Consider the following 27,225-nt stretch of genomic DNA (forward strand, 5'->3'; position numbering starts at 1 on the left):
TTTTATCCATGACCATACACCATAATTTTTATACAAAGACAACCTGTTAGCTATCAGCTTTGCACCTGCGCGAATCTTGTTTTCAACATCATACCTCTCATTTTTATGACTTTTGCATACTACCGCCATCTGTTGGAAATTTCTTACGCTATCATATAAATACTACCGCCATCTGTGTGAAACTTTGGAAACATTTCGCAAAAAAATACTAATATTGCAGAAACTATAAATGTATAAATGACGTGACAAATCACGAGATATTATAATTATTGTAGGATTGATGGCCTCCATGGTCGAGGGGTAAGGCTCTCGACAAGCAAGCAGAAGGTCACGGGTTCAAATCTCGGCGTGCGCATGAAAAATAATATATGTATAGTGTAAGGACCACAATTCAGAATTGAAACGTTGCATAAAATGGCTTTAGCCGTGTTCGGTGACCAGGTCTGAATAACCAGGGACAACCACACCTTCCTCTTCCCCTCCCCAATGCCTTCAGCCTCACAACATACCCCGATTGGGGATGACATAGTCTTACTGGTTCCTTGTGCGGTATTGACATAAAGAAAGGTTTGTGGGCCTCATAAAAACAAATATTGTCAATTTTTTCAGGGTTTTCTCAAACTCTCTTATTAAATAAAACTCCGGTTCAATAAAAAAAACTACTTGAACTTTTAATGTGATGGATTGACAATGGGCTCTGATATCTTATTTAGTTAGCGGTTGGAATGACCTGGACCCCGACCTTGAGGTTCCCACCTTATCTATTATACAGGGTGTATCGGCACGTACCCGACAAACTTTAACCAGCTATTCCTTATCATATTTGGAGTAAAAAATCTTATGTGCACTTTGCTGTCCGGTAACGTTTTTTTTTAATAAAAAATTTATTATTCATATTTTCACCACATGTCACCACTGTTTTATCCTTTGATAAAGTTTGAAAACCCATCTGGCAAATATTTTATTCGAATTCCGTTGAATAATGCACGTGTGTACCTATATTGGCGCACGTTTACAGTCACAACGAAATAGCACGGCACCATTCGTCTCATTTTTAACTATTATTATTTAGTGTGTGCGAAAGAGCGAAGACGCTTTTTTGACACACTTGCTTATAACAGCTGTTTAACACGAAACGCAATGCCAATGACAGTGATGTAGTGCGGAAATTTTAAAAATTTTTGTTTTTAATTGAAAAAAAAATGCTACCGGACAGCAAAGTGCCCATAACATTTTTTACTCCAAATGTGCTAAGGAATAGCTGGTTAAAGTTTGTCGGGTTAGTGCCGATACACCCTGTATACTCGGTCTGTACAGTATAGACAGCTAGACGCCATCTATGGGTAACCTATTAAATTAATATCTAGTGCCATCTATGGGTAAACGTTTACACTAATATCAAGGATATTGCACATTATACAGGGTTTTCCAATAAGAGGTGTTATTTTGATCTTCAATCGTAAAAGATCAATGGTTTCGTTGCTTGTGTGGCACGTAGCGCCGTCTAGTTGAAAGTAAACGTTGTCCAGATCAATACCATCCAATTCCGGCCATAAAAATCATTAATCATCTCTCGATAGCGCAATCCATTCACCCTAACTGTTGCTCCAGCCTCATTTTCGAAAAAGTAAGGTCCGCACCAAACAGTCACACGTTGAGGATAGAGAGGCTTTTCAACAATAATTCTTGGGTTTTCAGAGCCCCAGATGCGACAATTTTGCTTGTTGACGAAGCCACCGAGGTGGAAATGGGCCTCATCACTCAAGATGATTTGCATTTGATTCACTCAAGTGAATTTTAATAATTTCAATGCGTTGTTGAAGCGTGTATCGTTCCATTTTTATTAATGACGTAGTTTCTACTTGTCAAATCTTCAAAAGTAACATCTACCGAAATAGCAGGCTATTCAAAATAACACCTCTTATTGGAAAACCCTGTAGTATAAAAAATTATGTAAAGTAATGGAGGATAAAAATAGCAACTGTAAATCATGCAATATACTGTATTTGTAATTTAGTGTCCTCTGCGTGCAAAGTCGTATCTTCTCCAAGCTTAAGGTCCCGTAGTATGCATTGAAAGATGGTTTGGAAGGGAGATATGTAAAAACGCATGTTAAAAACGATAATAATTAAGTGAAAATATTTAATAAAACACAACTCGTTTGAAATAGAGCAAAAATCTCTATACAAATGTTTTAGTAGCATTTAAAGATACACTGTGAATTTTTTCATGCCTATAACATATTAAATAACAGCACAAAACGTGTTTTAAATAATTTTCCGAGCTTACTTTGCAATTTTTTTCTGTCGAGTGAATTTCATATAATTAACGTTTCGGCATTACGCATGTATGGATATTATCTTCAAAAATAACATATATTTTTTTGGAACTTAAAAACTTAAAGAGTTACTGAAAAATATGTTATAAATTGGGTATGCGGGAACTATATGAACTTGAACAGAACCTTCTCAGTTCCTGAAAATCAACTTTGAAATTTGATGAATTGTTCAAATTCAAAAGATCTAGTTGCGCCATCTCTTGGGTTGGTTAGTAGCCAATTTCAAACTTTTTTATTTTTTCGTTGGACTTAGAATTGAACCTTCCTCCCCGAGTTTACCGCTCTAACTGCGCCAAATTAACTGTTGTAATATCATCTAATTTCAGAGAAATGCTTCTAAGTCTGCAAATATTGTGTGCATGATTGCCACCAAAAGCTGATAGTATGCATTTTCATCGACAACGAGTTTATCTGCCAAGTTTCAGCTTCAAGTGGGTAAATTTACGCTTCCAAGATTTGCATTTATTCATTCAAAAAGACAAATGATACTAGAATTATGACGTCACATACAACCTCTCTCTTTGACTACTATAGCATGGCAGGGTGAAAAACTCCCTGGCTCCAGAGCCAGTCCAAACCAGAGTGTATCGAACGCATTACGCAATGCTACCCAAAGGCCGCAAAGCAGCTTTCTGACCATGGGAGGATAAGAAAGCTAGTATTTACATTGTATCCCCTCCTCAGCCGGCGAGTACTGAGCACAACGCGCGCCCGGACACAGTATTTATATGGTATCCCATCCCCGGCTGGAGAACACTGGGCACAACGTAAGCCATGGACACAGTATTTACGTCGCATCCCCTCTCCTTTGCCCAGGCGAATCCAGGCCAAACAATGAACGGCGACGGTTAGCCAATCACCGCAAAGCACGATAATGCTAGAAATATTTCTCTTTTCATATATAATTGCGCAAATTAATGTTAGATTTGCGTGAGTCTAGCCGCAATAATGCTAAATAAAAATATACAGGTTGAAAGGCTGGACTCGCGTCTATGTTGTAAAGTAATATTGAAATGTGTAAACATTAATATTAAGTAGTTATAAGGATTTCCTCACACCAATGTCGGTCTGAGGACCCACTGATTCATATTGTACAATTTATTATAAAAACATTAAAAATGCTAGGGAAAAACAGTTTTCATGAGATGAAGCGGCGTAAAGAGTACTATTGAATAAATGATGGAGTTTTACCTACCATTAAAACTCTTATTATGTTGCCTTCCTCATCCAGAACATATATATTATGTGAGAGACGACATGTCGATTCTTGTCATAGTGGTCTGATCCTACTTCCTTTTTCCTGTTTTGGTAATCCTGGGATGACATCATCTACTCGCTCTGTGATTGGTTGTTTGTTTTGTCACCGGCAGTTGGCGTCTCGCGTCGTTTCATTTGTCAATTATAATCTCACCAAGCAGTGATTAAATATATGTTCTGGATGAGGAAGGCAACATAATAAGAGTTTTAATGGTAGGTAAAACTCCATCATTATGTACTGCCGTTCCTCATCCAGAACATATATATTATGTGAGAAGTGTTTGTTATCGCCTTGGTGACAGAACTGATGTCAATTGTGAGAGGTTATAGGTTCAAACAGATTTGTGAGAGATGGCAATGTCAAAGAGTTACCTCCTTCCATTACCTCCCTTCTGTAATGTTTTGCAAAAGTGTTCTCGCTCTTCCAATTTCCTCTTTCCAGGATCTTTTCAATGGGGCAATTTTCTAACCAGCTCAGTGATGCTACAGCAGACCTTGTACTCCCTGCTGATTTATCAATGCCAGCACTTTTTAGTACTGTTTTCACCCATCCTCCAATTATTGTTCTTGAGGCAGGTTTTGGCGGGCCCGTCGTTGAAATAAATAAATTTGGTATGGAATTTGATTCTTGTCTTCTTACTCTAGATAAGGTGCATACTTTACGGAGCCAATATACTGGATCTGTAGCTCGGTCTGAGGAAGCTTTAAGCTTCCATCCCGACTGCTGACGAGTAGTAGAATCAGTTTTAGATCCAAAAGCTGGCCAAAGTATAATATGGTCCCCATTGTCCACGAAACTGTCTGGTGTGTATCGTAACAGAGTAAGATCGTGCACTCTTCGTCCAGATGCGAGTAAAAGAATGACAGCGCATCTTCGAGAAGCCTCAAACAGAGTAACTGTTTCTGTAAGGTTTTCTTTCAACCATACAGACACTTGTCTAGGGTCCCAGATAGGCAATGCTTTCTTCTTTCTAGAAGTATTAACTATACCTTTCATCACTTGTTTAACTAAGGTATGGCTGCTTAGCGATTCACACTCTGGGTTGGTTAATGTTGAAATGGCTGACTTATGAAGAGCAATGGTACTAGGAGCCAAGCCTTCTTTAAGTTTTAAATTGGCTAAAAATCTTGCCAACTGGGAACCTGAAGGATCAGCTATATCCACCTTATTCTTGACACACCATTGGCCCCACCTCTTCCATGCTAATTTATATGCGGTGACCGTTGAAGATCGCCATCCAGCATTGAGGAGGCCTCTCTCGTGTTCTGACCATTCATTGAGCGCTCCTCTCCAGCCCCAATCTTCCATACTTCCATCTCCAGTTTTTGAATCTGAGGAGGATGAAGACCTGTCGAGATATCCACCAGGTTGTCGAGTAGGTTGGTTATTTGTAAAGGTGGAGCTAGTGCTCTCGACTGGAGATCTGGCAGCCAGAACACCTTGGGCCACCTCGGTACTACCAATAGGTAAATACCGACACACTTGTTTAGATGTTCCAGGACTCTCGGTATCAAGCAAGGCGGTGGAAATACCCATGCCAGTGGGAAGCACCAAATCCTGCTGAAAGCATTGTGATATAGGGCTGCTGTGTCGGTGGGGTCTATGCATACATAACTCTTTACAACATGAGCTCTCTTGGATGCAAATAGGTCCACCATGGGTCTGCCCCAAAGGCAGAATATCTGGTCGGTCGCTGTAGGTAGAAGGTGCCATTCTGGTAACAAGGTCCCTCGGGAAAGATGATCGGCGAGTCCATTGTATCGTCCCGGGAGGTAATACACTTCCATCCTTATGTTGTGCGCGTCCGCTACTTCCAGAATCTGATACGTTAACTGAAGGAGGTTCACTGATTTCGTACCTCCTTCGTTGCGTAGATATGCTAGTACCGTTCTGTTGTCCGATTGAATGAAACAAGTAGAATTGCTCAAACTGGCTCTCTGGTACTTCAATGCATGGAGAATAGCAAACATTTCTTTTAGGTTGCTGTGCCATTTGGTTTGTTGTTGTGTCCAACAGCCTGAGAGTGGGATGTCGTCTACCTGCGCCCCCCACCCGCTGTCTGCTGCGTCTGTCGCAATGAAGTGGCATGCTTTGGGGAAATGGATAAGGGAATGCGTACTCACGTTGTGCCTCCACCAATCTAGATCCTCCAGTACTGCAAGGTTTACAGGTACCTTCTTCCGGAGTGGGAGCTTTGTCATGGCAAGTGACTGGAGCTGCATCTGCCTGCAGTGCAAGCGACCCCTGGGAACCACAAACGCTGCAAAGTTCAGTTGTCCTAGGATGCTCTGCGCCTCCCTCAGGGACCATTCCTTCCTTGTCGTAACCTTTTGCAACGACTTCCATATTGCCCGGCACTTGTTCCTTGTTAGCATCTTCTGATTGAGGCCAGTGTTCCATAACACTCCCAGATATTCTATCGCCTGTGTCGGTAGGTGAACACATTTCTTTATGTTGATGGTCCAGCCGAGCGACTGTAAGAAATTCAACACTACTAGTGTCTGCAGTCGGAGAGTTTCTTGACTCTGATGAGCCAGGAGAAAATCGTCCAAGTACACAATAACTCGAATGCCCTTTTTTATCGAAGGATCTCTGCGATCCAATTGGTTATTGCTGCGAAAATTTGAGGGGAACTGCTCAAGCCCTGGGGCAAACATGTCATCTGCAGACATTGACCTCTGTACACGACACGCAGAAAACGTCGATGGGTCTTTGCCACTGGTATATGAAAGTACGCATGCGCCAGATCTACTTTTGTCATATAGTCTCCGGGTTGCAAAAAGTCGGGTACTTTGAAGTGGGAGATCAGGGAAAACTTTTTCCCTCGCACAAAATCGTTCAACACTTTCAGATTGATGATGGGACGATTGGTCCCATCGCTCTTCTGCACCAGAAACATCTGGGAGAGAAAACCCCGATTCATGGGTGCTGGTTCCAGCACTCCCATCTTCAGCAACTCCTTTATTTGTATGTCCATTTCGGGTGTTTGTCTTGTGGTGAAATTGTGCAACCTCACCTGAGTGGGTCTGGACAATGGAGGTCTCAACCAAAATGGGATCCGATAGCCATTGAGGATTTTTAGGGCGAAGTCGGGGGCATTTGCGATACGCCATTGTTCTAAAGAACTTCGCAATTGCCCTCCCTGAAATCGCCTGGGCTGATTGTCAATTGTTTCGGGGACGACGGTGCGAGGTCTGCCCACGCCCCGTCGGCCTCCGAAATTTCCGTCCTCTGCTGGAAGAGGAGGAAGGGCCAGAGTGGTGACCGGGGTCTGCCCGCCGGTACTGATATGGAAATTGGGTGAAACCCAGATTTCCTGCAGAAGCACATTGAGTCTGTGTTCTGTTATTTGGCCTTGACACAGATTCCAAGTCAGATCTCGCAGACCCCAAGGGTTGCCTCGCAACCCTTGGGGTCTGCGAGATCTGAGCCCTGAAGACTTTGCTTGCCCCACCAAGTCTCTGCAACTGGGAGACAAGCTTGTCTTCATTAAAAAGGTGCGATACCGTTGGAGGAATTTTATCCAGGGCTGATTTCTCCGATGGAGTTTTGCACAACTCCAGGATACGATGGCGTCGCCGCTCAACGATTTCCGCCCGCTTCCCACAAGCTATCTGAAGGATTGCATCGTTTTTTGCAATACTTCCCCCAAGGACATCCTGAAATTTCTCCGCTAGGGTCTTCGGCGAAAGTTCGGTGTCAGGCTGACAGCTCCAGGTTAGGACGCTCTGTATAGAGTCCTGGATGACCTGCCTTTGTTGGAGCGCCATGTGAGTGATTGCTGCAAAGGCCCTTTCCATTCCTGTGAGTTGAGCACATGCCGGCGTGAGGGAATTGAGCTCGCAATTTACTTCCAACTCTTTGAATCCCGGGTCTGCTGCATATTCTTTTAATGCCTTTGCGTAGCGTACGTTACACCAACCGGGAGTATCAAAATTTTGCAGGCGCTCCACCATCTTTAACATAGCATCTGTCGGTGCTCCCATTAACGGTTCCTTTAACGCAACTGTGGGATCCGGCACACGAAAAATCGGAGCAGCGGATGTACCACAAGCACTGGTGCCTGGCGCGTCTATAGGGGTTGACAAAGACTCGCCGTCAATTTCGGAACCCTCAAACTCACTCGCGTCAGAATTGCCGGCGGCCGCGGCATCTCGCCTGAACACGAAACGCTGCAGATCGCTTAACTGGCGCGTCAATTTCTTGAGCATCTTCTTTTGCGATCTCTTTTTGCGCCTTTTGTTTTTAGGCCGCGAACAACCCGAACTCGAAGACGAATCCGAATTCTCGCTGCGACGTCTGTGTGTAGAGGAGGAATCGATATCCTCGCTACGGCGTTTGTGCGTAGATTTCGTCGGAACTACGGTAGACATTATGACGCAACAAATCTGACCGTTATACTGCGTTCTTCCCGCCAAATGCACAACGCGTAATCTACACAAAGCACTATTTTTTCTTTTCACGAAAAGGAAACACTCTCAAGGAAGTTATTTCACTCGTTTTTGAGTTATCTCAGCACTTATGTATTTGAAAAAACTTAGCGCGAGATAATTCGACCACATTCGAAAGAATTTCGATGTCAATTGACAAATGAAACGACGCGAGACGCCAACTGCCGGTGACAAAACAAACAACCAATCACAGAGCGAGTAAATGATGTCATCCCAGGATTACCAAAACAGGAAAAAGGAAGTAGGATCAGACCACTATGACAAGAATCGACATGTCGTCTCTCACATAATATATATGTTCTGGATGAGGAACGGCAGTACATAATAATTTTAATATTGACTATTAAAGTCATATGAAAACACACGAAGCTGCACAAAAATGCACCTCGTTTACATGGGGCGGTTCAGACGCGCGCACACCGATGTGAGCACGCTCCCGCTAGTCCTATATATACCGCGCGTAAAGCGATCTCAAGTCTCTCTCTTCCGACATCTACTCTGACCGCTTCACTCTGGACTGCTTCTCCCGCTGGAACCACTACAACCGCCTTTGACTTCTGACCTTGCGCTTCCTTGGACTATCTACTGCTCTCTCCTTGGATACACGACATCACAGCAACCGGAAAAGGCCCTGAACATAAAGCAGCTCACCGACTAGAAGATTCAGCACCCCTTATTTACAGTCAATGTAAAGGACTTGCGTCTGATACACAGAGGTTGAAGGTTCAAATTTCAGTATTTGACAAATAAATAATTTGTTAGCATCATTCCAAACACCTCCGAGTTGCCAGATCTAAAGGGTTGTAAAAATATGTGATTAAATCTAAAAATTAAGTTAAAACTAATATTATTCAACATCATTTTATTGAGAAAATAAAAATTAACACAACATACAGTCTGGCATTTATAGTAGACAGAAGTTGATGGCGCTGCAATTGTTTAAAAAGGTTTTAAATTGCAACACCAGGTTTATTATTGATATGGTTTTTATTGTAGCTCGAATAAAGACAGTCGAATATGTTCTTAGTATTGCGATGAGAAATTATATTTATACATACAAAAATTATATAGGCCAGAGCAGTACACATAATATCTGTCTTGATCATAAACATTCAAATTATTAGACTTGCCCTAACAGAAATCCGGGTATCATTTCGACGAATTGGAGGCAAACCACGTGACTATATTTGTGGACTACTAACGGGACACTGCCATCTCAGGAGACACATGCAGATGTTGGGAGTGGAAAACACCAACAGATGCAGGAAATGTGAAGAGGATGAAGAGACTCCAATTCACCTATGGTGCCAATGTCCTGCCCTGGTGGGAACTAGGCTCAGATACCTGGGGAGACACACAGTAGAACCAGAAGACATACCCAATGACAACCCTGGTGAACTTTATTAAAGGGACTGGGTTGTTGTTACAGGATTGAGGTAAAATGGGAGATGGAACAATGGGCCTATGGCCTAAGTGCTCAAGGGAACTATGTGTAAACCGTCTACGCTTTAAAAAAAAACAAAAACAAAAAAGGCACCAGAATGCTTTTAATAATCTATGACATTAGTCGACATTGAACAGCGAAGTGCACACGTTAAAATAACCAGACACTGCTCTAAGGCAACAGTTTGCAGCGCAGTCCATTGTGGGACTTTTCTGTGCAGGATCGGAATGTTCATAAAAATGATTAAATAACCTTCAAATCGGGTTATGTAACCACGATATAAATTAGTGAGGAGGCAAAACTATAAAACATTTACCAGTATAAAAGTGTTTAACTAAATTTTAAGTGTAACGAAATATTCAGTTTTGGAAACTAGCCTGAACTTCTGTTCACCCAATGTGGGATTTGTTAAGTGTTTTACGCAGCCAGCAATTTGATTAAAAGGACTAGTAATTCGTATGCAGACTAAATGATGATATTACAATGCGAGTTTCCTGTATACTATCAGATACATTTATGGATAAATTATAGAAAAGGAGACGGTCACGCCCCCTCCACACTCCGCACTCAACTCGGTTTGTTCTTTCCCTGATGGGCTAGTCTATGAATTTGAATGTCTATGGTTTTGACTAACAAACTTTTCCATTTCCACAGCCAAACATTTTAAAATCACTCATATGGATTGAATCTAAAAACTAAATATTTTTTAATAATATATATTTGTAAACATTATATTACATTGTTGAATTAAAGATAGTAAAATTGGAATAATTCTAACAATATAAAGGCAGCCATCTTGAATTCCAAAATGGGATTTCTTTTCAACAAATTTGGCAATTCTTTGGGCTTGATAGATTTTTTAATTTAAATAAATACAAAATGTATTTTAATACTAGCTTCTTTAATGATTAAACAGATCTCTGTATGCATTCGGTAACAAAATTAAGGAGACTACCTAGGTCATTGTATTTATTTATTTTAATCTGAAATAAACATTGTCAAGTATTATAAACAAATCAAATTATACTGAGTGTACGGAGGCATCATAAGGATGCACTATTCCTGTATAAAGTTGTTAACAATAATATTCAATGCCCAGAGTTGCTAAACAAGATTCCATTCAATGTACCTGCGCATTCAACACGCTCTTGTGTCCTGTTCAGGGTTGATCAAAGCAAAACGAACTCTAAGCAGAATTCTGGCCTGAACAGACTATACAATAATTACAATAGCTTATTATCCAAGGTTGATACTTTCAGTTGCGAACTTACCAGATACAAGGGGTCCATAAAAGAATATTTCTCTGATGGTTTGTGAATAATGCTTATGTCTCTATTATGATTTGATTTATATCTACAACCTCTCTCCATGGCTATAAATGTATTGTTTTGTAAATTTTTCGTTTTATCTTTTGTTTTGTATAAATTTTTTAATTCATATTCCTTTCTCACAATTTTAATTTACTTATTCCATATTATGCTGTCTCAGTAGAGGTAAAGTCACAAGGAGGAAATGCATAATTGGTTTTATTTTACTATATAATACTTATGTACAAACTGATTAAATGTAAACTGTCGATTTCCCGAAAATTAATAAATAAATTATATAAGGAGAATCAATAAATTCTTATTAAATTAATAAAATCATCTTAAATACTATCAAAACAATACTATGCCAACACTTTTGATATTCAAGGAAAGTAAATAGCATATTTTATATTACATTTTTGGGAGAATCACAACAACTTTATCAACTGTTGAAGATAACCACTGGAAATAACGTCGACATTGACGCGAGCAGTAACAAAAATCATAAATTAGTATCCTAATAACATTAGGGAATCGCAACTTTTGGGAGTTCCAACATAACGAAAGAAGCTATAATTTTGGTTGCCATCGGACATAACATACATTGCTTGACGTTCACGATCAGCCGTATCAGATAGGACCAATTGCATAATCATGTTCATAATGTGTAAACTGTTATACGTTTTTATTTATTTAGCGCCAGAACAGCTAATAAAATACATTGACTGCGATGAGATGTGTTGAATTGTATTTGTATGTAGTTACTGATAGTATCAATAATTATAACGGAGCGGGATGGCGGATTAGAAAGAAGAGGGGTGGAAGCAGAATTTGCGGGATTGAGCCGGCCATAGGAGTGGCAGTTTGATACATGAAGTTACATGATGATAGGTGGCTCAAATCCCAGCAGTATGATACCCAGATTTAGATGAACCAGAAAACTACTTAACATGGACAGTGCACTCACTGAGGGAACTGATAGGACTACTAACGGGACACTGCAATCTCAGGAGACACATGCAGCTCTTGGGATTGTAAAACACCAATAGTCGCAGAAAATGTGAAGAGGATGAAGATACTCCAATCCACCTTTGGTGCCAATGTCCAGCCCTGATGGGAACTAGGCTCAGATACCTGGGAAGACACATTGTGAAAAGTATTCAATGCAACAACCCTGGTGAACTCTATCAAAGGTACAGGGTTACTGTTAAATGAATGAGGTGAAACAGGAGATAACACGATTGGCCCATGGCCTGAGTGCTCCCGGGAAAAATGGTAAATCGTCTCTGCAAAAAAAAATTATAACCAACTGACGATGCAAATTTTCATCAATAGCATTAGGGGTTGATGGAATCTGGCTGTTATTTTATTTATTTATTTATTAACGGACATCGTCCAAATTACAAAATAATAACACGAATACAGTAAAATGAAAAATACGGGAGTAGACAAAGGTACATGAAAGCAAAGACATATGGCAGATATAATATAAGAAAATAAAGTGACAAGTCGAATCAAGTCAAGACTACGCCGTGGGTCAGGACCACAGAACACTTATTATAATATTCCGTCACTTGTTTAGCGACTGGCAAAAATCATTCAGATTTATCCCAAAAAAGTTAAGGTTTTGACTTGAGTTGACCAGTCTACACATTCTGGACAATGGTGAATAATATCCATAATTTGTCGAATGATGGGTGAGGAAGAGCAGTTCATTATTTCTGAGTCTGTGCGAGGGGATATTGAAGGGAATGAGTTGCAGTAGAGTAGGTGAATCAATAATACCATTTATAATTTTGAAGAAGCAAATGAGGTCATTTCTTTCCCGACGGACTTCCAAAGGAGAGAGGTTTAGAGTTAGTTCAATTTCATCATATGAGTATTTGCCTTTTTCTAAACCTAGCCTCCTAGCAATCCCTCTTAAGAACCGATGTTGAACAGATTCAATGCGTCGAATGTGGACAGCATAAAAAGGAGACCAAATAACACAAGCATATTCAAGATGGGGGCGAACCAAGGAGCAGTAAAGAGTTCTAAGGGTATTTACGTAATTAATAATTATAATTTTCAAAGGTTCGTTATATTTAGATAATGCACACTATGAATAAAACACAAATATGGAAATTATAAAAGTGAGGAATGTACATTTGTTATCATTATTATAGGTATAACTTATTTATTATGTTTTAATACGATGATGGCACAGCCCGATATGACATCATTGTATTGGCACATGCCAATTAAGAAATGAGCTATCATTTGACCCAAAAAGCGATATCCCATCTAATTACCGCTTTTACAAAGAGCTATCACAGGTCAACCCTCATTTACTGTACGCAGTATCTCGGGTCAATTTGATGCAGCAAAACTTTCGAATATATTTTGATAACATAAATGGCCTTTAAATGGTCGAAGATGAAACTGCAAGATGATGTCATGCAATAAACTAGTTCCAGCGAGAGTTTGTACGTGACGTCGTCGTTCTAATATCTTCTGTTTTTTTGTTTTCATTCAAGATATGTGAGAATGAAGAGAACGATCACTGATGATGTACGTATGAGCTCTTGCTGGGACTAGTATACAAATAATATGTATACATGTAAATAAATAGTATACCTGTGAACAGTAGACATTGCATCTAAAACAATATGTTTCTAAATTTTCATTATTTTTTATTAAGGCGATGCACTACGTCGTGTAATATTTTAAATTGAGCCGCTATCAATAACAACCCTTACGTAGATGGCGATAAGGTTTAAATTCCCGCTTAACACCATCCGCCTGTTTTGATTTATGCAAGAAAAAAACATGGCCAAAAAGTGCCTTTTATTTTATTTTGTGGATGTTCACGCATAAATATTTCATTTTTTTTCGATCATTTTATAAATAACTTAATTTGCCAGATTATACAATAAAACCATAACCGAAAATGGGTTCATAAGTAGGAAATTTTGAACTTTAAAGCAGTTTTCATAGGCCTTATACATTATTTTTTTCTGGGCTTATAAAAAGACTTATGTAAAATATACTCGATTATTTCAAAGGCCAAGATGTATTATACTCGCGGTATTTATTTAACCTTTTGAACGCGTTAATTTGCTCCGTTTTATCTATACCCGTACGCGGAACATATTTTCAAATACCTATGCATGCAATTAAATGTCAAATTATAGCATTGTTGCATGATTTATTGGACTATATAGACAGAACAGATTATTCTCCACAATATGAAAACAAATCCTCGTGTGTCAACACTCTTAGATGTTTATAAAAACAAAAACATAAAATTTCATACAAAGACGTACCGTATCTTTTGAATGTGGTCCCGCCATTCACTCGGCGTCATAAATAAACCACTCTCGGTGTGTGTGTACTTAGGCCACTGTGTTTATAGACACAAGTGGGACACCATGATCACTTATCATTCTTAGTTATGAAAAGTTGTGAATGACAAACTAGTACTAACGCCATCCGTTGACAAAAATGTAAACTAAAGGACTAAAAGGCGCGAAGAGGCGCACTTGGTTATCGATCTTTTTTTATGAAATACAATTTTATTTTTGAGAAATTCTTGTAGATGTCAGCATCGTGATAGTTCTACAAATGTCCAAGTGAGCAAGAAATACATTTATGACGAAAGAGAGCGGGAATATCGGCCGTCAAAGTTGCCGTATCAACTGTTGATACAGCCGCGTGTGAGTATAGACTTTTTGCCGTAACAACAGTTGATACGGCCGCGTGCAAAGAGTTAAAGCATCTGAAACATTTCTAGGCGACCAAATTTTCAAACCAAAAACACATGATTTTGCATTACTACGTAGTGCATCGTCTTAACAGAAATCACTAGAAAGATTTGCAAGAGCAAGGAACAACAGTCCAAAAAGTGCCACCATAAATAATAATAATAAAAGTTACTTAAATTGTACTTTTTATAGAGATCTAGCGACATGTAAAAAATTGATTTTGTGTAAATTTAAGGTTAACCACACCACCAGAAGATCTCCTGAGGTCAACGCAGATCAATAAAAATTTGTGTTTTTTTCTCATGTAGTACTGCAGGGTCATATAGGGATTTTGAAAATCTAATAATAAAAAAAAATCACTCTGCCCATAGTCAGGTATCTCATTTTTATACAAAAGTTATTCAACAACAAGTATGAGCGCTAAATTAAACAGCTTATAATTATGTATTTAAAACATCTTTGTGGTGATTTAATCACCAAATAGCACTGTATAAATACAACCAATAATAAAAAAAAAACAAACAACAAAACAGAATCAAAAAGCTAACACATAAGAAACTAATATTGTATGTTTGATAAATTATAAACAATTAATTGCATCTTCGTAACAGTAATCTTTGGAAAAATATGTTAAAGCTTTTATTAAATATATTTTATAACTTAATTCATATAAATTTGGATAGATTTTAGACACTAAGGGCCGGTGTTTCAGTCGCTTTTTAAGCTCGTCTTAAGAGAAACATATTTACATTTGTCAAGTTGCTTTCTGGTAGCAAACCTGACAACCCAATCAGATTCATGCGTAACGTTATCGAGTAGCGTAATATGGGGCGACTTTGATCATCACGGTTATCTGCACAACTCATGCTTCTAAAATAAATGTCAAAATAATTGATTTTTAGTTATATCAATGGCTGACAGTTTTTTTTTTTTTTTAAAGAAAGACAAACATTCCCGGGTTGCGAATAACCTGACAATATTTGAAAATCTCCTACTAGCACCACAGTAAGCGGAAAATGTTGGTTGTGTTGTGATGGAGGATTTAGCCAGCTGAGGAATTGAACAAACTACGCCTGGGTGGGACCCAAACGCGACATCAACTCAGCCACCAACCGGTCTAAAAAGTTTAAAGTAAGAAATGTTAGAACTTCTTAAACTATTCACCAAGCGATTTGATATTTTCAGTACAAACTTACTTCAGCGTTGGCTTTTATTTTCTTAAATTAATTGTATTTTAAGAAAGAAATGTAGTTGCACCTGTATCCATCGATTCCTACTTTCTTACTTATCAGTTCAAGTGGTACAAGGCCGTATATGCCAGTGACTACAATCATCACATATCAAAATAACTTTGAAATGGGGCTATGTTTATTGTAACCATCACAAACTATCGATAAATTGAATGTTTGTCCCACGATGCGAAAAAAAAGTCCTACATTCCGGCCAACTGAACGTTGCTCACATATTTGCCGCAATAGCACCCTCAGCAGAATGCCGAACATACTTGTAACCAGAGATGTGCAAAATGGGTACTCAAAACCATTTGAAATGCAAAATGGAAATGGGTCAAAACATTTCCATTTGAAAATGCAAAATGCAAAATGGTTTTTAGAAAAGCATTTCAAATGCAAAATGCAAAATATCTATTTTCAAAATGCATTGAAAATGCAAAATGGTTTCTTATTCAAACAATTAAAATTATTATAGAATTTTTAAACAATTTTGTCATTTAATAATGGACATCAATGTAGAACAAATATATAATGATGGTAAATCATGATGTTAAATCCAAAAACACCACGACTACAGATTATGAAACCACAAAAAATTTGCGCAGGACTAATGTTGCCAACGTAAAAACATAGATACTGCTATCTAACATTTAATATTACAGCGCCATGGCCCCATGTTCAGTATTTGAATCAGTATTTTTTGTAATGGTATCACTCAATTGCCAGGGCTCCTACCAGGGAGCAAATTGACAAATGGAAATTTTCTCTCATAGCGAGGTTGAGGACCGACTGATATTTGGGGTTTATGAAAAAAAGATGAGTGGAGATAGTAGGAAGAATGTTGCAAAAAGCATTTAAAATGGAAAATGCATTGAGAAAAGCATTTAAAATGCAAAATGCAAAATGGTTTTTAGAAAAGCATTTAAAATGCAAAATGGAAAATACCCATTTTGCATTTTGCATTTCCATTTGAAATGGATTTATTTGAAATAAAGCACATCTCTGCTTGTAACTTAATGTACGCTTGAAGGTCGTGATTTATTTAAAGAGTATGCAAATGACCGCTTTTATGTATCAAAACAAAACAATTTTTTTTATTTTAATTTTGGTTAACTTAACTGAAGTGTTTTCAAAATGTTTTGAAAGTTTAGTTAAGCGATTATATGCAGTAGTCATCGATATTTAAACATATTGCCGGTTGAATTGTGAAGATGATTTTGAATTATTTTCAGACAGAGAAAAATGTTAACATCTTTTGTAAATTACTCAACGATTATAGTAGTTTTGCGTCATTTATACTGTAAAATATATCAATGTCTATCAATATACAAATAGGACTACTTGAATATTCAAACAAGCATTTAAATAAGCTTATAAGAAATGGCATATCTAAGTCACCCCACTTCGAAAGCTGATTGATCACCATGATTGATCAAAGTCATCCCATTTTACGGTATACTGAAAACCGACCGTTACTATAAATTTAATACTTAATAATGACGGTATCAATTTGTACAAGAAAAGATTTCATTCGACTAGAATTTATAGAGATCAGTCATTTTGATTTCACAATTGGTGGCATAATAACAATGGTACCGTAGCTGCTCAGAGACAGTGAGACTATGGCATGTTATGGAAGTAACTGACTATTCAGACATGGTCACTAAACACGCTTAAAGTTATTTCAAGCAATGATTCGATAAATAGTGCTCCTTTACAGGGGAGATACTGTGTACCAATGTGAACAGAATGAAACATGTTTGTATTGCGTAGATGAAATTCTCAATTGGATATTGAAGCCAATCTTAAGAGGAAGCGCAGACGGCATTATGTCCATACAAACATATTCCCCTATTTCCTCTCTGGATTTTGACAAGTATGCAAACAAATTTTTAATATCATACAGATATCGATAACTGGTTTAACTGTTTACAATTTTGCTTTTTTTGATAAGTTACTTCTTATAGGAGTCAGGACCCTCAAAGAGCACTTAAAAATGCCTAGTTTGAACGCCATCAATAGACGTTCAGTATACAAATTAAAAAATGCATTTTTAGAAAGCAAAATGTATAGATATAGAATATTTTTTCTAATACAGTTGGTGTAAAATATCTTTAAAAAATCAGTCCAGTTTTGAAGGAGAAAACAGAGAAAACAAAACCTTGATTTTGATTAAACTAAATAACTGTTCCGCACGGGTAGGCAGAGAGGAAGGACCGCAAAACAACTCTCGTCTTGGCACACACTTCTTGCGTCATTCACAATCAAATATCGTCTCATACATACTCTTTTATTATTCTGACTCTTGATATGGCCCGACTCCAATATCTGATTCACTTGATCGTGCCGTGTCTTCCTCGGGGCATCCCCGACTTCTGCTACCATTCACATTTGCGTCATATATTCTGCTTACACTCCTTTTCTTCGTTCATTCGCTCAACATGTCCAAACCATCCAAGTGTCCATTTCTTAATCTTACTTATTACGCTTACATCATTCGCCTTGCATTCTTTGAGGATCTCCACATTTCTTACACAATCATACATGGTTTTATCACGCATAGGCCTCAGGGATCTCATTTCTACAGCTTTCAGTCTACTTTCATCCTTCCTCTGCCAATTCCATGCCTCACTTCCATACAACGGGTTAGGTACCAGCATTCCATTGTGGACTGCTAGCTTTGCCTCTTTGGACAGTTTTTTGATAGCGCCAACCACGTCTAGTCATCCATTAATGGATTTTGACAATTAGGTATAATCATCCTAAGGTGTCCCTTTCGCTAGGAAGGGAGCAAGAAACAGAAACAGTTTTGTATATACCTATTACTCTAATATTTCGGCACCCCACGCTTCCTCTTAAGCCAAAACCCATCACCATTTTAACTACCTTTTCAACTCATATATTTTAATTGATACAATAAATAGGCCCTTTCATTTTAAAGACTATTGCAGACAGAAACACTGTTACAGTGCTCAGTTAGGAGATTCATAACCTAATACAGTATTTATACGCTATTCCAGCTCAAAAAAATGAGTTCAAATACTATTAACACACCTTTTCATCATGGTGAATTATAACAACTTTCACCATGTCTAGTACGGTCGCTTAAGGCCACACACCATTAGTACACATTTCTAGTCTAACCACACACCATTAGTACACACACATGACTAGTATAGTCGCTTACGGCAACACACCATTAGTGCACACTTCTAGTGGTCATGACTTAAAGCCAAACACCATTAGCACGCTCAGTTCAGAGGGTCAAATCCAAACACTTTGGGGGCGTGTACACGATATTGTACATTCCCCGGGCGTTGTATCAAATCTGCCCCCAGATATTGCCCGGCTTGTTATTGGGAAGGATAAAGGCAGAGAGTCCGTGGCGTGCAATCTTCAACTGACTGATAAGACGACTCACATACGAAACAGTATCGAAGCAGATGATGTTATTCAGGTCGTGGATCCCGTTGAATCCTCCGCACACGTAGATATCCGTCCCCCAAGCTGTAACGCCCAGATCGTACGCAGGATAGATCTCCGCAACTATTTGCCACTGGTTGTTGAAGGTGTCGTACATTTCAACGGCTTTTATTGGCCCCGACAAACCTAACCCACCAAACACAAAGATGAATCTTCCAACTGCAACCGCTCCGAAGCGATGACGTGCGATCTTCAACGACGATACGTTTCGCCAAAAATTGTGGAATGGATTATACATCTCCACAGAGTTGAGCGGAGTGCGGCCATCGTGTCCGCCGATGGAATACACAACCCCGTTCACGTTGACCATCCGGTGACCTCTACGCTGCTGATTCATTCTGCCCAGCGGCTTCCAGAGGCTGTGCTTAGGAATGAAGAGATACGAGGCCGATGATATATGCCTCTTCCTCGTGAGTCCTCCTGAAGCATATATCCGGCTGTTCATCGAAGTGGCGGCTCCCCAAACGATTCCTTTCCTCAACTCCGGGATTTGAGTCCAAGTCTTATCGTCGTAATCGTAATATTCGACGGATGCTAGAATGGTTCCTTTAGCGTCGATTCCGCCGATTAAAAAAAAGCCATTCATATCAGACGCGCTGGCAAAGTGAATTCTTTGCGTGATCATATGTCCAATACTATATCTCTTGCTGTAGGTGTTGTTCTTGCCGGGATGCAAAGTCAGCAACTCGTTGTGAGAGATGAACGGATCCGGTACTATGTGGTTATGAGCGTGGCCCCCGATCACGTAGAGATCGAAGTTTGGCTTGTTCGAGATGACGTATTTAATCTCGCTAGTCAGGAGAAGGTTGCGCATCTCCTCAGCGTACTCCCTGATGGATGGCTTGGCATTTTCAACAAGAATGCTGTTGATAACTTTGAACAACAGAGGAACGCGGTTTAAAGGGTCCACGGTTATCCAATACTTAAAATACTTGAGCAGTCGTAATTTGTGGCAATAGCGCATGGAATGTGCGGTGAGGACCATCCTCAAGATGTCAAAGTTCCAGTCTTTGTGAGGTTTTGAGCAATTTATCAACATCCTGTTTGTTATAATCAGTTGGGTGACAGTCTGGCTGATGTATTCGTAGCCGCTGTACAGAGAGTAATGGAGGATATCCAGACAATTGTCCTGGTTTAGAATCGCTTCTACATTCACAGATATGTAGACAAACAAGTTGGGGAGGATCATCAGCTCGCTCATCATCAACAGATCTACGATATCGCCGGAAAAGTCGCATTCGTAAGTGTACATAAAAGCCAGAATGTCAAGGAAGGTTCGAGGGTCAAAGGTCTTCAAGCGAAATACACTCCGCTCGCTCGAATTGAACTGCGAGCTGAACATGGCCTGGAAATATGGCGAACTCGATGCCAGGACATTGCGGTGGGCGAAATACTTCCTCCCGCGTATGCGGAACGTCGTATCGAATGGTTTTTCGCACATTCTGATCTTATTAAAACGCCGCTACAAACGTCAAAATTCAATTCAAGATGTAAACACAGACGGTAAGGTGACATTGACCGTGCTATCCGCGCGGTAGATTTGCCATTCGAATTCTATATTGTTATGCACAATTTGTAAAAACATATTGATGTTTACAAGCGATATATTCGAAAATCTGCGCTTCTGTCAGACTTGTGTCAAATAGTAGCGATACGATTTTCGCTTTTAAGAAGGGTTGCCAGTTCGTGGGAATTCCGGGAGATTTTTAAAATATTGGGTATTTTGCGGAGAGAACCTTTTTGTGTGGAAAATGCAAATGACGCAAGGATCACACGAGAACAGTACAATACTGTTTTGTCCTAGTTCGGGACCCATATTGTCTTCGTGTGAACGGTAGTTTGGAGGACAGGACAATGCACCAAAACATTATCCTAGACATAGACGGGAATGACCTCCAGGGCCGGCCCTGAGCCAAGCGGTGCCTGGCGCGAGTAATATTTTGACGCCCGTTGTCAAAAACGGTAGACGCCTAGGTAGGTGAACACTATAATCAAAATACTTGGATGATTTGTATTTTTGTATAGCGCCGTTTTAGTGAAAAAAATCTTAAGGGCGGTGTATTAGGACTGTTATGTGTTGTATATTAGCACCACGGCGCCTTGCCGATTCGGCGACCGGAGAGGATTGCTCCAATTGCACTCGCATAGGGCCAGCCCTGCTTACCCCCACGCCCCCTGCTTACCCCCAAATAAAAGACCCAATATTTTTCGTGAACTCGTTCGTAACGCGCGTCGCTGTGTATCCATTTTTGCAGCGTTCCACCTTTGAAAAACGGTAGAATTGTCGGACTGTCCCATTATAATTGTAAAATGTACTATAATTTAGTTTTCTTTAGCAGCAAATTTTCAAAAAACTTCCTATCTTTTAAGCCAGAACGAAAGAGAAAATAACTAGATAATAAAAAATAATTGCACATTTTAGTAGAATTTTGTTTCTTTTTGGAGGTAGAACATCTATTATGGGAATTTTATAACATATGTATTGGCAACCCAGCTCATGACCATAGAAAGTGCAGGGAATGCAAGGGGGAGTCGCTATATGCACAGCGACTAGTCGACAGGGGGCGTGGCCAACATATCCGAGCATACCCGAAGTGAAGTGTTTCGGCGCTTTATTTGAAATTGGTTCTCCGCTCAGATTCTTTTTGTGACGTCACGGCCGAGCATTTCCGAATATTGCCGAGCAGCCGATAAGTAATTTTCATCTTTAGTTTAATACAATAAGGAAGTTGAGTGAAAAATATTTTGACTTATAAAAAATATGTTCATGTAGATCAAAAAATATCGATTCTAAATATATAAATATATTTCTATATTATTATTCTTAGAATTAGTTAAACGTTCTTGAAAAAGCATTCAATAGCAATAGACTGTATACGCTCCACGATTGGTCGAAAGAATTCTGACGTCACATGTGTCGTGACTTGTACGTACAACGGATCACCTATGGTGCATCTCTTTCTATTACATGAGAGATGGTCGGTTTAGATGAGAGAGGTGTATAGTCCAAACGTTTATTTGGGTTTTTCAAATATATGTACGTATTTGTTGTTATTATTATATGAAATGGATTTCTAAAGATACATATTCGTATAGTGCTTTATAATAATATGTTGTTTATTGCATAACTTAGAAGTTTTTATTATTATACATGTCACATAACATGTGATACACTTCAGGCCGCCGGCCGCCCACAAAAGTCTCACAGTGAACTGGGCTGTATACCGTTATTTTACTTTTGGTCTTTACTTTTATGTGCGGTGGTCCCGAATTCGCGCGGGGCACGTCAACAAATATCGACGGCAATACCGTACAAGTACCGTACCGGGCGGGAAAAGCAAATATACTAACTTAAAATATTATTTTAACTATGAAATCTTAATCAATTTTTTTTTGAATAACATCAATTCTAATAGACGGTTAACATTGGTAAAAAAATTACTGGAATTCCTTGTTGAAGAATTAAAATTTTTTCCATACAAAATGCTTAAGCGACGTGGTTTTCACAGTTCGAATGACGTCACACCCACACCCCGCCTCTTACCGCTCGGATTCCGCTCGTTTTGGCGGGCTTAATAAAATTTAAACTTTGAGAATTAATTTAATTATGAAAACAAACTTTAAAAAAAATACCAGTATTTAAGTTTGAATGCGAACATTGATAAAAAAAATAAAAAAATGGACTCAACTTCCTTATTGCGCCTTAATATTCGAGTTCTGGTTTGCTGCTTAGCTAAGAAGTTGTGTAGATTGCGGAATCGTGTTTTGGTCGGCGCGAGTCAATTTTTTTTTTTTTAATTTTTTTTTTAAAAAGAAAGACAAACATTCCCGGGTTACGAATAACCCAACAATGTTTGAAAATCTCCTTCTACCACCACAGAAAGCCGAAAATGTTGCTTGTGTTGTGATGGAAGACTTAGCCAGCCGAGGAATAACGAACGAACGAACACGCGACGCTCGGGTGAGACCCAAGCGCTATGCCCACTCAACCACTGACCGGTCAATAATTGCGCCTTAATATTCGAGTTCTGGTTTGCTGCTTAGCTAAGAAGTTGTGTAGATTGCGGAATCGTGTTTTGGTAGGCGCGAGTCAATAAGGAAGTTGAGTGAAAAATATTTTGACTTATAAAAAATATGTTCATGTAGATCAAAAAATATCGATTCTAAATATATTTCTATATTATTATTCTTAGAATTAGTTAAACGTTCTTGAAAAAGCATTCAATAGCAATAGACTGTATACGCTCCACGATTGGTCGAAAGAATTCTGACGTCACATGTGTCGTGACTTGTACGTACAACGGATCACCTATGGTGCATCTCTTTCTATTACATGAGAGATGGTCGGTTTAGATGAGAGAGGTGTATAGGCCAAACGTTTATTTGGGTTTGTCAAATATACGTATTTTTTGTTATTATTATATGAAATGGATTTCTAAAGATACATATTCGTATAGTGCTTTATAATAATATGTTGTTTATTGCATAACTTAGAAGTTTTTATTATTATACATGTCACATAACATGTGATACACTTCAGGCCGCCGGCCGCCCACAAAAGTCTCACAGTGAACTGGGCTGTATACCGTTATTTTACTTTTGGTCTTTACTTTTATGTGCGGTGGTCCCGAATTCGCGCGGGGCACGTCAACAAATAGCGACGGCAATACCGTACAAGTACCGTACCGGGCGGGAAAAGCAAATATACTAACTTAAAATATTATTTTAACTATGAAATCTTAATCAATTTTTTTTTTAATAACATCAATTCTAATAGACGGTTAACATTGGTAAAAAAAATATTGGAATTCCTTGTTGAAGAATTAAATTTTTTTCCATACAAAATGCTTAAGCGACGTGGTTTTCACAGTTCGAATGACGTCACACCCACACCCCGCCTCTTACCGCTCGGATTCCACTCGTTTTGGCGGGCTTAGTAAAATTTAAGCTTTGAGAATTAATTTAAATATGAAAACAAACTTAAAAAAAAAAAAAAAACAGTATTTTAGTTTGAATGCGAACATTGATAAAAAAAAATGGACTCAACTTCCTTATTGCGCCTTAATATTCGAGTTCTGGTTTGCTGCTTAGCTTAGAAGTTGTGTAGATTGCGGAATCGTGATTTGGTAGGCGCAAGCAATTGCGCCTGAATATTCGAGTTCTGGTTTGCTGCTTTGCTAAGAAGTTGTGTAGATTGCGGAATCGTGTTTTGGTCGGCGCGAGTCAATTTTTTTTTTTTAAATTTTTTTTTAAAAAAGAAATACAAACATTCCCGGGTTACGAATAACCCAACAATGTTTGAAAATCTCCTACTACCACCACAGAAAGCCGAAAATGTTGCTTGTGTTGTGATGGAAGACTTAGCCAGCCGAGGAATAACGAACGAACGAACACGCGACGCTCGGGTGAGACCCAAGCGCTATGCCCACTCAACCACTGAACGGTCAATAATTGCGCCTTAATATTCGAGTTCTGGTTTGCTGCTTAGCTAAGAAGTTGTGTAGATTGCGGAATCGTGTTTTGGTAGGCGCGAGTCAATAAGGAAGTTGAGTGAAAAATATTTTGACTTATAAAAAATATGTTCATGTAGATCAAAAAATATCGATTCTAAATATATTTCTATATTATTATTCTTAGAATTAGTTAAACGTTCTTGAAAAAGCATTCAATAGCAATAGACTGTATACGCTCCACGATTGGTCGAAAGAATTCTGACGTCACATGTGTCGTGACTTGTACGTACAACGGATCACCTATGGTGCATCTCTTTCTATTACATGAGAGATGGTCGGTTTAGATGAGAGAGGTGTATAGGCCAAACGTTTATTTGGGTTTGTCAAATATATGTACGTATTTGTTGTTATTATTATATGAAATGGATTTCTAAAGATACATCGTATAGTGCTTTATAATAATATGTTGTTTATTGCATAACTTAGAAGTTTTTATTATTATACATGTCACATAACATGTGATACACTTCAGGCCGCCGCGCGCCGGCCGCCCAGAAAAGTCTCACAGTGAACTGGGCTGTATACCGTTATTTTACTTTTGGTCTTTACTTTTCTGCGCGGTGGTCCCGAATTCGCGCGGGGCACGTCAACAAATAGCGACGGCAATACCGTACAAGTACCGTACCGGGCGGGAAAAGCAAATATTCTAACTTAAAATATTATTTTAACTATGAAATCTTAATCAATTTTCTTTTTTTTTTAATAACATCAATTCTAATAGACGGTTAACATTGGTAAAAAAATTACTGGAATTCCTTGTTGAAGAATTAAAAATTTTTCCATACAAAATGCTTAAGCGACGTGGTTTTCACAGTTCGAATGACGTCACACCCACACCCCGCCTCTTACCGCTCGGATTCCGCTCGTTTTGGCGGGCTTAATAAAATTTAAACATTGAGAATTAATTTAATTATGAAAACAAACTTTAAAAAAAAAAAAATACCAGTATTTAAGTTTGAATGCGAACATTGATAAAAAAAATTTAAAAAATGGACTCAACTTCCTTATTCTTGCACCTTGATTTCATTTAGTTAGATTACATTACTATAGGGCCAATATCATAAAGTCGATTCCAAAGCCTTAATAAAGACTGTTTGGTATGGCAACCACATTCTAATTCCTGCAAATATAATTAACTTTTGGACAATAAAAGACTTGTGGTAGGCCCTATGTTCAACTTTTGTACAGATTCGTACTAGGCCTATATATACTCTAAGTATCTAATCTGTTTACATTACAAAACAGTACACCTATGGGAAAGTAAAACTAGCATTATTTGGAGTCTATGTGAAAATTTGGATGCCATATAGTATGTTGAAGGATAAGTGAGCAATGAAGGAAGTTGGGCAATTCATTGATTCATAATATACTTACTTAGAAAAATTTAGCATTATAGACCAAAAACAATATGGCTTTCAAAAGAAAAAAAGCACAGAGAATTTATTACAGGATTTTTCAAATTATATTAATAATGAATTAAACCATAAAAGACATGTTTTAGTACTATTTATAGATAACTCCAAAGCGTTTGATACAATTGACCCATAGAATTTATTAAAAATCTTAGAAGCAATTGGAATTAGAGGTAACCTACTTAATTTGTTTAAAAATTATTTATTTAATAGACATATCTGTGTAAAAATATTAGAAAAAATGAGCTGGAGGAAAAAAATCTATGCTGGAGTCCCGCAGGGGTCGATTTTGGGTCCAACCCTTTATATTATATTTGTATCAATAATGAAAAAAATATTTAAATATGTAAGACACTTTGTATATGCTGACGACACTGCTCTTGTCATATCCGATGAACAATTATCCATTGCGATTAAATATATGCAACATGACTTTACATCCCTGATAAAATGGTCACATGACGCAGGTCTAATCATTAATACCAAGAAAACTAAATTGATGCACATACGGTCTCCACATGCTTCATTTCAGATCATGCCTAAAATAATTTCACATAACTTTATATGTATTCATCAAAACATTTTACAGCCCTGTATGTGTGAAAGTATTGAACTGGTAAATGAATACGTTTATTTGGGGGTGACTGTTGATTGTCATTTCAAATGGGATACACAAATAAACAAAACTTGCAAGCGGCTGAGAGCGATAGTGGGTAGGATATACAAACTGAAATGTTTCGTTCCGGTGAATATTTTAAAAATTATTTACTTATCACTCGCAGAATCAACTTTACGGTATGGTTTAACTACTTGGGGTCACTCTTGTAAAACTAATTTAAACCACCTGCAATCAGTACAAAATTCTATGGTTAAGTTATTAGCTCAAAAACATATTTTTTCACAGAGACGAAACATATCATTGTTGTATCGGAATTTAACAATATTACCGGTGCAGGACTTATTATGGTACAAAATATTGATTCAACATATATCTGAGTCTGATTATAAAAAGAAAGTGGAACATGAATATAATACAAGGTTTAC

General features: G+C 38.4%; 2 protein-coding genes across 2 annotated transcripts; both read right to left on the reverse strand.

The window, feature by feature from the left end:
- Nucleotides 1-4,798: 4,798 nt before the first annotated feature.
- Nucleotides 4,799-6,268, reverse strand: LOC149414909 (uncharacterized). Its single transcript, XM_089643410.1, has one exon. It carries the CDS (start codon nt 6,266-6,268, stop codon nt 4,799-4,801), a length of 1,470 nt encoding a protein of 489 aa, XP_089499536.1.
- Nucleotides 6,269-18,603: 12,335 nt separating this feature from the next.
- On the reverse strand, nt 18,604-20,869 carry LOC149414910 (kelch-like protein 38). Its single transcript, XM_089642929.1, has one exon. It carries the CDS (start codon nt 20,695-20,697, stop codon nt 19,096-19,098), a length of 1,602 nt encoding a protein of 533 aa, XP_089499055.1. The 5' UTR covers nt 20,698-20,869; the 3' UTR covers nt 18,604-19,095.
- Between the last annotated feature and the right edge of the window lie 6,356 nt (nt 20,870-27,225).

The sequence above is a fragment of the Hesperophylax consimilis genome, chromosome 19 (genome assembly GCF_061612785.1).
Source record: "Hesperophylax consimilis isolate HC1 chromosome 19, BYU_Hcon_1.0, whole genome shotgun sequence".
NCBI lineage: Eukaryota > Metazoa > Arthropoda > Insecta > Trichoptera > Limnephilidae > Hesperophylax > Hesperophylax consimilis.